Consider the following 11,964-nt stretch of genomic DNA (forward strand, 5'->3'; position numbering starts at 1 on the left):
CAGTCAGCATATTATCAAACTTTTCCCTCAAATCACCAATAACTAGTGATGGTGGGATTGCAAGTAATTTTTATTTTTCACTTTTCTTTCTTTTCCCCTAATTTTCAATAAGGGCAAATAAAAATTTTTAAAGGGTTTTCTGAATTTTCTATCAAATTATACCCAAAGAGGCATATTATTGAATTCTGGGCTTAACTTTTTTACCCTAGTCATACAATGAGGCCAAAAACAACATTCATTAAACTCAGTCAACATTAACATGGGCATGTTATAGGATGAGGGTTATACAAAGATCATGTGACACCTTCACATTTTCCTGAAGAAGTTATGTATTACGTGTGACCAAGCTAACATGATACTTGAAATAAATATTAATATTCTTATGTGTTTTTTCACAACTAATTTTTCTCCTAAAAGAAACCACTAGAATTAAAAGATAATATAGAAACTAACTTGACACACAAATGCTTTCTTAAATATTTAAGAAACACAGTTAATATAAAACTGAAGGTCAAGATATCAAAAAAAAGAGTGACTCAACAGCTGTACCTCTTTGTGTTTCATATCCAGCTGACCCCTAAGAGCCTTAAGTTCTCGTTCACGGATGTCCAGGCAAGTTTCGAGAGCATGTGTCTGCCCTTCCCATTCAGATTTTTTATGAGCCACCATTATGTCGATCTGTTTCATCAGCTCTTGTAGTTCTGCTTCACAGGATGTCAAAAATCCCCTGTAAATAAGAACACATGCCCATGACTTTTCCTGTTTTCCATGTAAAAATATAGCAGATGTAAACCCACCTGAGGTGGAACAATATCAGTAAAGAAATTATTAGAGGCAAAGAAAAGGATCTCTAAGCTTTTCCTTTTTTTAAGGATTTTATTTATTTACCTGAGAAAGAGCACAGAGGGAAAGGGAGAAGCAGACCCCTGCTAAGCAGAGAGCCTGGTGTGGGGCTTAATCCCCGGATCCTGGGATCATGACCTGACCCAAAGGCAGATGCTTAACTAAGTACCCTGGCACCCCTGAGCTTTTCCTCTTAATGTTCATCTTAAGGTGATTACTTATTCCACTGTATATTTTGTCTCCCTCTAAAAGCCAACCCTGAAGCCTAAGTCATTTGGTCAAACACTAGACTGATGGTTAAGTCTGGCTTGTGAGCGAGGCTTCCACAACCAACAAGCACCTCTTTTGTAATGTTTTAGGATAGCTCTCAGGAAGAATCAGGCAAGTCTGTCACATTCTTAGCTAACCAAAATAAAAGCCCTGGAAGTGAACAATTGGGAAAATGACAATACAATTTTAGAAGCTGTTTCAAGAAAATCATCCTTGAGCCACATTTATTTCAACTATTTCCTTCCCACATTATTATTAGAAACTTACTGCAACTGACCTTATTATTGTAAACTGACTGATACCCTTCACAGTTATAGGAGATGCCAGATATCAGAGAGGCAAAAAAAGAAGTAAACAGAGATTTACTGAATTCATATAAGTGTGCAGGAATGGCCACAGAAAGCTATAGCTACAAAGGTTTAAATATCTCTTTATAAAAGCATTTATTCTTAGTGTACAAAACTTCTAAACTTCTACTTTTGCTTTTGAAGAGGAAAAAACTAAGAGTAGGATGAAAGCAAGCGGCCAGCTTCACACTGCTGAGATGAGGCCGATGCCCCAAAGAGATACTGTCCATAACACAACAAGAATCAGCCAAGTTCCACTCAGCATCTTTGCTTCTGTACCCAAAGCACACAATGGTCAGAGGCATAACTTGGAGGATATGCTTTATAAACTCAGTGAGAAGCTTAAGGTCAAAAGTGAACTCACCCTTCATGTCCTCGATTTTGTATTCCTTCCAACAAAGCCTCCATCGCCAAATCCCCTTTGTTTTGGCAACTGGGAAAGCAAAAAAAAAAAAAAAAGTCATTCAGGAGAAAATTCATTTTTTAAGTTCTAACATTCCAACTTACAAAGCTAAGAATTTGAGTGAAAGCCTACCATAACAAATAACAAAGAGAAAACACAGCACTTCTTAGGATGACTAGAGAAGCAGTCAAGGAACATCACTTCCAGAAATATTAAAATCAAATACATTTCAGGCTGAAAGAAAATAACTTACAATGATCTGAATTGCCGCTGATAACTCCCCATGTGACAGAAATCACACCTCATTCCTGTGCCCCTTGAACCAGCGGTACTAGAAGCAGAGGGACACTGGCACAAAGCATCTCACAAAATGAGGGGAAATAATTAGGGGTCACATGCATCAGAGGAAAAGTATATCTTTTTTTTTTTAAGAGATATTATAAAAAGACTAAATGCCCTGAGCTTGAATTCCTTGGTCTCTCATGGAGATCTTATATGCGCCCTTCAGATGACAGGCCTGAGAAGCTTCCTCGAACATCCTCCCTCTGCTCAAAGGCAGCTGCACAGGCCCTCCCTCCCTCCTCTGGACTTCCCCACTGTTAGTCTTTAACAAGTTCTTTCACAGGAGTTACACTGTACTGGGAATAAGGTTTTTGCACACTCTTTTTCCCTACTATTCAACCCTCAAGGGCAGAAATCTAATTTTGTTCACCTACTCAGCTCCAGCTTAGTGTAGCATTTCAGTATGGCATATTTTAGATGCTTTTGGCTGAACTTCTCACAATTCCCCTCCCTTTTCCCTATCCCTCTGTGCAAGCTGGTCATAAAGTGTCTAGTAGAGAAAGAAGACAGAACAGACTGGCATAGAAAGGGAAAGATACACCATAAAGAAAGGAAGGTGAGAAGGAGAGGTAAAAGATTACTCATAAATTTGGAAGTAGGGCAGCCCCGGTGGCGCAGCGGTTTAGCGCCGCCTGCAGCCCAGGGCGTGATCCTGGAGACCCTGGATCGAGTCCCACGTCGGGCTCTCTGTATGATGCCTGCTTCTCCCTCTGCCTGTGTCTCTGCCTCTCTCTCTCTCTGTCTCTATGAATAAATAAATAAAATCTTTAAAAAAAATAAAAAAAAAGTAAATAAATTTGGAAGTAACTGCCGGTGATGTCTCACCTCTACACAATATTAACCATTGTCAAACTACTTCTCTCTCCTGAGACACTGCTTTTTTCCTTAAGCCTTCAAAAGCTCAGCCCTGAATTAGTCTTTAAATAATTCTCAAAGGCTGGGGTGGAAGGTTCTGTCCCTTTGTCCTAATGCCTCATCTAAAAATTACATTGCTCTGAGAAGGGGATTCCTTCGTCAATTGATTCATCATCAATTCAGTGTTGTACTACCAAACACATAATGATGAAAGACATGCTTCTTTTCAAGGAATTATTAGTCCAGTATGGGAAAGAAAGAATTGACCCAAAATATTACCTAGTAGTGACAGAGGAGAGGATAGGGTGTCCTGGAAGACTGGAAAATACAATCACTGCATGCTATTTGCATCCATTTCTAAAGTTACTAACAGGAGGGGTGCGTGGGTGGCTCAGTCAGTTTAGTGTCTACCTTCAGCTCAGGTCATGATCCCAGGATTCTGGGATTGAGACCAGCATTGGGCTCCCTACTCCCTGTCTGCCCGTCTACCTGCTTGTGCTTCCACTCTATCTCTCAAATACATAAAATCTTAAAAAACAAAACAAAAAAATTAAGTTACTAACCAGGAGTATTAAACTATTTGTGCACAAATATGGCAGAGACCTTTTTTCTCCAGTTGGCTTATCCTTCACATTACACTGACATTAAATAAAATAAAAACCTAAAGAGATTTGCATGTTCTAATCCACTTTCTTTCAAACCATGATATGGTCAATTATAGCACAATCCAGACTCCACGTCTTATTACACTCTGGGGAGCTGCAAGGCAGTGCACAGTTCCCACAGTACCATGTAGAAGAAAACCCAGGATAGAATCCTGCTCTGCAACTAAGTAGCTTTGTGCCCTTGAACTTCAGTTTTTGCATCTGTAAAATGAATTGTATGAACTATAATCTCCAAGGTTTCATGGGATTCCAGGAGCCAATGAAATGTCTGCTGTAAGTAGCATATTCTTGACTACTGTATATGGATATTCATTAAATCTGTAACAAAGTGCTATTCCTAAGGACAGTGCTACTACAGTCATTCAAAATTATCAGTAAAATTATACTTCTTTAGGTCATATCATTCTTAAACATTAATATATTTAGCAATATATATTAGTGACACACACTTGATAATATATATTTTCTAGAGGACATTGTTCAAAATTAGCAATGTGTCTCTGACAGAAGGCAACAGTCACTGAGTGCCTAACTGTTCTGCCTCGTATGTACTAATTCATCCTTCACAACACTTGTAAAAGACAGACGCTATTACTTTGAGGAAACAGAAACTTGGAAGGTTAAATAAGTTGACTACAGCGAACTACACATTATAGTCCTAGGATCAAACATAGGCGGTGTGACTCCCAAGTCACAACTAATGTACAATCTTTATAAATCATAGAGGATTCCATATCTTAAAATACCTTCATGTTTTCTTTTGGTTTAATAGTGTCTTCTTGGCAATAAATGAAACCAAACCAAAAAAGTCTGGATATAGGAAAAAATGCGAACTCCCCACCATGGACACCAGATGGCAGTAACGCGATAGTGAAAATAGTCCACATCTGGGGAGATTGCTATTTCAGAAGTAAAAATAATGGTCTAAGACTAATAAAACAAAGAGATCTCTGTTAAAAAAAAAAAAAAAAATGGGGAAGTGGGGTGGGGGACCAGCAACATTCTCTCTAGAAAATAATCTTACTGACGTGTAATATGTTTCTTTACTAATATCTTCATTATCTGTTTGAATAGCTGCCAAATACCATTAGTTCTCATTCCTTAGAATCAGGTAAATAGCAAGGGCTCATATTTTCTGTGTACTTTTCTCATGTGAGTTTCTCATAGCTACACCACTGATTCCTTCCTAACCAAAACTAAGCCTCATTCAACTCTGTATTACTGTCACTTTGCTTTCTTCTTTTGCCTGTGCCATGTGATACTGATGTAAAGTTAGATATTCTTTGTTCATAATATTAAATACAAATTTACTTAATGTTTGATAATCTGCTACTCCTTGTCACTAACATAGAATGCTAAGGTGGTTAAATAAAAACAGTGTAAGCACAAGAAAAAATAAAAAAATAAAAACAATGTAGCTCTACAACTGTCATTTCTGCAGTTAAATCAAGACATCAACAAATGTTAAGTTGTTTTAACTCTCCTTGTAAGTTATTAATTATAACTCTCCTTTGGAATGAAGGCTGTTTTAAATCAGTGACATCTAGAATAGGACTGTTAAAGGAAATACAGGATGGGAAACAGGGAAAACACACTTTAAATCTTAGGGGGAAAAGACTCCAGATAGGGTATCTAATAATACACAAAGCTTTGAAATTCATTAGATTATTGGAATTTAAGAGCTAGAAACGATCTGAAGGCCTCCAATTGAACCTCTTCATTTTATAGGGTGCCAGGGTAGCTCAGTCAATTCAGCATCTGCCTTCAGCTCAGGTCATGATGTCCAGGTCCTGGGATCCAACTCTGTGCTGGGCTCCCTGCTCAGCAGGGAGTCTGCTTCTCCCTCTGCTTCTCCTCCTGCTCATGCTCTCTCTCTCTCTCAAATGAATAAATAAAATCTTTTTAAAAAACTAGCCTCTTCATTTTGCAGATCAGGAAAAATATTCAGAGTATAAACCCATGATCAAATTACTCACAAAATCAGACACAGGAAGAAAATAAAAACTCTAGATACAACTATGAATTAATGTGTACTAATAGAAGGGATATGCCTACTCATCAAGTCTCATTTAAAGGAGGATAATGGGGGATCCTTGGGTGGCTCCGTGGTTTAGCGCCTGCCTTTGGCCCAGGGTGCGATCCTGGGGTCCCGGGATCGAGTCTCACGTTGGGCTCCCAGCATGGAGCCTGCTTCTCCCTCTGCCTGTGTCTCTGCCTCTCTCTCTCTCTCTCTCTCTCTCTCTCTCTCTCTGTGTCTATCATGAATAAATAAATACATCTTTAAAAAAATAAAAATAAAGGAGGATAATGATGCTCTGTTCCTTACCTGTCTTGGCACCACTAAGATTACAAAGTTCTATGGCTGTTCCAATAAACAATCAATATAATTTACCATTGCCAGAAAAGTTCCTACTTAAAGGGGGAAAAAATCACAGATAAAGTATCAAAGAAATTTTCCAAAATAATAATTTTTTAAGATTATTTATTTATTTATTCATGAGAGACACAGAGAGAGATGGGCAGAGACACAGGCAGAGGGAGAAGCAGGCCCCCGCAAGGAGCTCGATGCGGAACTGGATCCCGGATCCCAGGATCGTGCCCTGAGCTGAAGGCAGATGCTCAACCGCTGAGCCACCCAGGCGTCCCAATAATTAAGTTCTAAAACATTGATCAAACTATGACTCAAAATCCAAAAAGAATAAGGAGAAGACTGAGAAATCAGAATAGATTACAATATACTTTCAGTGGAAAAATACCATAAGCAAAGTCTAAAGACAACAACAGTATTTGAAAGTTTTATCCAGATATATAAAAAGCTCCTGAAAATTGAGGGAGGAGGGCTGCCTGGGTAGTACAGTCAGTTAAGTGCCTGCCTCTTGGTTTTGTTTGGTTCAGGTCATGATCTCATGGGTCTTGAATCAAGGCCCATGTCCAGCTCTGCACTTGGCATGGAATCTGCTTGAGTTTTTCTCTCCTTCACCCTCACTCCTCCCCCAAGCTCACTCTCTCTGAAATAAGTAAATCTTCAACAAAATAATAATAAAACAAAAATTGAGGGGGGTAGTAAAGGAATCTATAGAAAAATGGGCAGAAGATGTGAACAAGTAGTTCACAGAAAAAGAAATGCAAATGACATTAAACATATGAAAAGATCAGCATTATTTACAATAGCCAAGATATGGAAGCAGCCCAAGTGTCCAACAATTGATGAATAGGTAAAGAAGAAAACATATTATATTATTATACCCATTATGGATTTATATACATATATGTATGTGTATATATCGGCGGGTATGTAATGGAATATTACTCAACTATAAAAAGAGAATGAAATCTTGCCATTTGCAATGACATGGATGGAGCTAGAGAGTATAATGACTATAACACTAAGTGAAATAAGTCAGTCAGAGAAAGTCAAATACCATATGATTTGACTCATATATTTAAGAAACAAAAGGAATGAGCAAAGGGAAAAAAGAGAGAGAGACAAACCAAGAAAGAGATCCCTACCTATAGAGAATAAATTGATGGTACCAGGGGAGAGGTGGATGGGGAAATGGGTGAAATAGGTCACAGGAATTAAGGGGTGCACTTGTCATGATGAGCACTGAGTAATGTATGCAAGTCTTGAATCACTGCATTGTACACCTAAAACCATATAACACTATATGTTTACTGGAATTAACACTGGAATCAAAATTAAAACTTAAAATTAATTAAATTAAAACACACACAACAAAACATGAAAAGATGCTCTATCTTGCTCACAAGAAGAGAAATACAAACTTCAAATACACCAAGTTAGGGGACACATGGGTGGCTCAGTGGTTGAGCACCTGCCTTTGGCTCAGGTTGTGATCCTGGGATCGAGTCCCACATCAGGATCCTCAAAGGAGCCTGCTTCTCCCTCTGCCTATGTCTCTGCCTCTCTCTTTGTGTCAGTCATAAATAAATAAAAATCTTTAAAAATATATATACTAAGTTACCCTTTCTTTTACATTTACATTAACCAAACTCAAGTTTCACAATACACTCTGGCAAAATACACAATATACACTGGCAAAAATAATAAAATCACATATGAACAAAGACACACAGTGCAGCACTATATATAACAGGAGGACAAATGCCTATCAACAGGGACAATTCATCCATCAATGGAATATTATGAAGCCGTAAAAACGGATAACATACTTCTTAGGAGGGATCTACAAGGCATATGTCACTAGGGGGAAAAGCAAGTAGATAATGCATTTATTTTTATGGAAGAATAAGCCCAAAGCTAGGAAATATGATACCTATATGAAAGGGAACTAGGGTAGAGAAAAAAGGAATGAAAGCTAATCTTGTGTGAATATCTGCATTTTATACTACTAGTTTTATGCCAATGTTTTACATATAAAAGCAAGTCCAAATGGGAAAAAAACAGGCAGTATGGAAAAATTGGAAACAAAATGAAACAAATCAACTAGGTCATCAAGGTGACAAACTAATCATATAATGAAATATTTCATATGTCTTTAAAATGCAATAATTTTAACTGTATGTATCCCAAGTGGGATATACACTAAAGATTAAAAAAAAAAAAAGAACTGCAAAGAAATCCTAAACACTAGTCAGGAATCATATTGTTATTATTAATTTGAAATCAACATATATAACATAACTAAAAGTAATTACGTTAATGACATTGGGTTTCAACATTTTCAGCAAGACAAAAATATAAAAACCTAAATTAAAATGTAAATATCAGGGGCTCCTGGGTGGCTCAGCCGTTGAGCATCTGCCCTTGGCTCAGGGCGTGATGCCAGAGTTCTGGGATCAAGTCCCACATCAGATTCTTTGTATGGAGCCTGCTTCTCCCTCTGCCTGTGTCTCTGCCTCTCTCTCTCTCATGAGTAAATAAAATCTTCAAAAATAACAAATAAAATAAAATGTAAATATCAGTATGAATTCTGTATATTTGTTTAAAACTATATATATTTCCTAACTGGCCACTGTGAATGCTAGAACCATTGACCAACCTAACAATAAGAGCACCTGTAGCACCCAGACTGTGGTCTCTAAATACTGGTTCCTACTCTAAAGAGCCAGGGCATTTTGGTGGGCATTAATGTATAAATGAGGGAGGAACATGTTTTACCAGAAAATAGGTAAACTGATTATCAAAGACTACTAATCATAACAAGGTGGACAGGAACCAACTTAAAGGGGAAGCCACTGACCAAAGGCAGGACAATTTGAGTATTAAAAAAAAAAAAAAAAAAAAAAAAAAGACTGCAATAAGTTGAAACAGTTTAAATATATTCAACTCCATGATGATTAAAAAAAAAAAAAAAAGGGCAAAAACCCTCATGGTTACCTTTGGAGGTTGCTAGGCCACCAACTCACTACTGTAGTCTGAAAATAGAGGGAAAGAATTAAGCATTTTCCTTGCCTTTCCTCTACAAAATATATTTCAAATAGCTGATGACAGTCAAATAGCTGCTGGGGTAGAGTTCTTCTCATAAAAGATTTCCAGCTAATAAATATTGAAGGAATGGCAGGAGTGGGAAAATCACCATTCTGCAATCCCTAATGCAATAATGAATATAGGCGATATAAATCTGTAAAAAAGAGTTCACCATTAAGTGAAAAGCTCATGGGGAATTTCACAATGGATGGATTGGGCTAACAATATTTGAACCCATTACATTGCTCAATCTTAACAGAAGAGAGACAACTCAGACATTTCATACCTCTCTGATAACGCAATAGATTGTCTACTGTACCACCTGGAAAATCGTCTTGACCCACCCCCCCACACACACACACACACACACAAAATTAAAGTTAAATCTGATCTTCTAGATCAGTGCTATTCAACAGAACTTCCTGCAATTATTGAAAAATTTTACTTCTGCACCATTCAAAGGGTAGCCACCAGGCACTTGTGACCACTGGGCACTTGAAATGTGGCTAATGAAGCCAGGGAACTGAATTTTTAGTTTTATATCATGGTAATATTTAATAGCTACAGCTGGCTGGTGGCTACTATAGTGGACAGTGCAATTCTAGATCTAACTACTGGTTTAAAGGGAAAAGATGTACATGTTAAAAGGATGTCATGCAGATGCAATCAGCTAAATCTAGAATATTAAGGGGGACAAGGGACACAAGGGAACCGCTCTATTTAAAAAGATTTAATCGATGTATCAACCAATGCAACATGTGAATCTCTATGGGATTTTGCTTCAAAAGAGCTAATTGTAAAAAGTCACTTAAGGGACACTTGGGGAAATCTAAACCCAGACTGAATATCGACATCATGGAATTTTTATAAATTTTTGTAAGTGTGATGACAGGACTATGGTTTTGTAAAGCCGAAAAAGCAAATTTAGCTGCGGGGGGGGGGGGGGGGGTACCCTAACATAAAAATAAATTAAATCCTTGCAATCCCTGTTCATGTTGGCTTCAGATGAATTTCAAATCAAGTTGACTTTTTTTTTTAAGTAGGGAACTCTGATAGAGTGGTTTACTGATCTTGTCACAGCTGGCCACCACTGCAACGTTAAATGAGAAAAGGAAGGACAAAGCAAAGATCTTCTACCTTCTAATGCGAGGAATATGGCACAGTACACTTAACATACACATTTATTACAAATAATTTTTAAAACCTGAACCTACATGCACTGAAGGGCAGTGTGAATGTCTAAATGTTTAGGAGTCTGTAACCCAAGAGAATTTCACTTCTACTATACTGATCACTGAGAACGGTGTAGCCAGAGGGGCAAGAAGCTGATGACAAACTAAAGGCGGTACTGCATTTCAAGTAAGAAAATACAGAAGCTTATTATATGATTACGCTACAGCTATAATACGTGTAAATGTGAATATGTAGATGTTACATGTAGTTGATGGTCCTTACTAGGGCTTCCTCTTCGCCTCTATAAAATAAAATAAAACGGAATGCAAGCAGTTAGGGAACTCTGTATTACCGTAGTGTACCTACACTATAATACTTCTTTATTAAGTGTGAAATTATTTAAGGAATCGGATGAAAGGCTCAAGGAAAACTACTCTCTGCAAATAAGGCTACTCTAACTACAAATCAAGACTAGTCAATGACCTTGGACTCGTTTTTACTCTGAGGCTGGTAAGGAACGTTAAGGAAGACAGTATGCGCCCTAGGCTTAGGGCCCTCAAGTATCTTCACGATTAAAGTGCTCCTAAGGGGGGATCCCTGGGTGGCTCAGCAGTTCAGCGCCTGCCTGTGGCCCAGGGCCTGATCCTGGACACCCGGGATCGAGCCCCACGTCGGGCTCCCTGCATGGAGCCTGCTTCTCCCTCTGCCTGTGTCTCTGCCCTTCTATGTCTATCATGAATGAATAAATAAGTAGAATCTTAAAAAAAAAAAAAAAAATTTTTTTTAAAGTGCCCCTAAGGGGCAGCCTGGGTGGCTCATCGGTTCAGCGCCTGCCTTTGACCCAGGGCGTGATCCTGGGGACCCGGGATCGAGGCCCACCTCGGGCTCCCTGCATGGAGCCTGCTTCTCCCGCTGCTTGTGTCCCTGCCTGTCTCTCGTGAATAAATAAATAAAATCTTTTAAATAAATAAATAAATAAAGTGCTCCTAAGGAACTGTCCCTTTTAAGCCCTGGATCATTTCTTTCGCGCCCCTGATGTCAAACGATCGGTAAACTCAGGGTTTCCCAACTTCTTCAGTCCTTCACGATTCCTGCATTTCCGTACCTCTTGGACGAACATTATTAACTCACTTTTTAAAAACTGCTAAAAAAAATTTTTTTTAAATAAAAATAAAAACTGCTCGTGCCCCCCGCCCCGCCCCGCCCCCAGGCGAATCGGCCCCAGTGCCGCCAAGGCTAAGCCGCAACAACGCTGGGAAGCTAACCAGATCTGGCAGCCTAGGCGGGAGGGCTGTGCCGGGGGTCCCTCCTCTGCAAAGGAAGAGCGGCCCGCAGCCGGCTCCGCCGCGGAAGACGAGGCCTGGGCGGCAGCTCGCCCCCCCCGCCGCCCTCCCGCCGGCCCGGCCTCGGGGGAGGGGCTGACCACCTGGCTGGCCCGGACTGCGCGCCGCCAAAGGCCACGTCCGCCTTCGCGGGTCCGCGGGGCACACGCGGCGAGGCCGACGGGCGGGGCGCCGCAGCGGAGCCGGGCCGGCGAGGGCGGGCCCGGGGGCCAGCGGGCGGCGGCGGACGCCAGCCCCGGGCCGTACGGCCGGGCAGCCCGCGGCGCCGCCG

General features: G+C 39.7%; 1 protein-coding gene across 10 annotated transcripts in view; it reads right to left on the bottom strand.

Moving 5' to 3' along the window:
- Positions 1-11,964, bottom strand: part of CEP63 (centrosomal protein 63) — a 63,632-nt gene that overhangs the window by 51,075 nt on the left and 593 nt on the right. For 8 of the 10 annotated variants that reach the window (XR_013361243.1, XR_013361242.1, XM_077865068.1 and 5 more), the window contains exons 2-3: positions 1,825-1,893; positions 550-727 (exon numbers count right to left, since the gene is read on the bottom strand). Coding sequence is in view for 8 of the 10 variants with exons in the window: in XM_077865070.1 (XP_077721196.1) it covers positions 550-727; positions 1,825-1,893 (247 nt within the window). In the remaining 2 variants the exon portion in view is untranslated. Of the gene's footprint in view, positions 1-549; positions 728-1,824; positions 1,894-11,615; positions 11,746-11,776; positions 11,865-11,964 lie in introns of those variants that run through there. The other 2 variants (XM_077865066.1, XM_077865065.1) reach the window with 2 other exon arrangements.

Source organism: Canis aureus, chromosome 22, assembly GCF_053574225.1.
Source record: "Canis aureus isolate CA01 chromosome 22, VMU_Caureus_v.1.0, whole genome shotgun sequence".
NCBI lineage: Eukaryota > Metazoa > Chordata > Mammalia > Carnivora > Canidae > Canis > Canis aureus.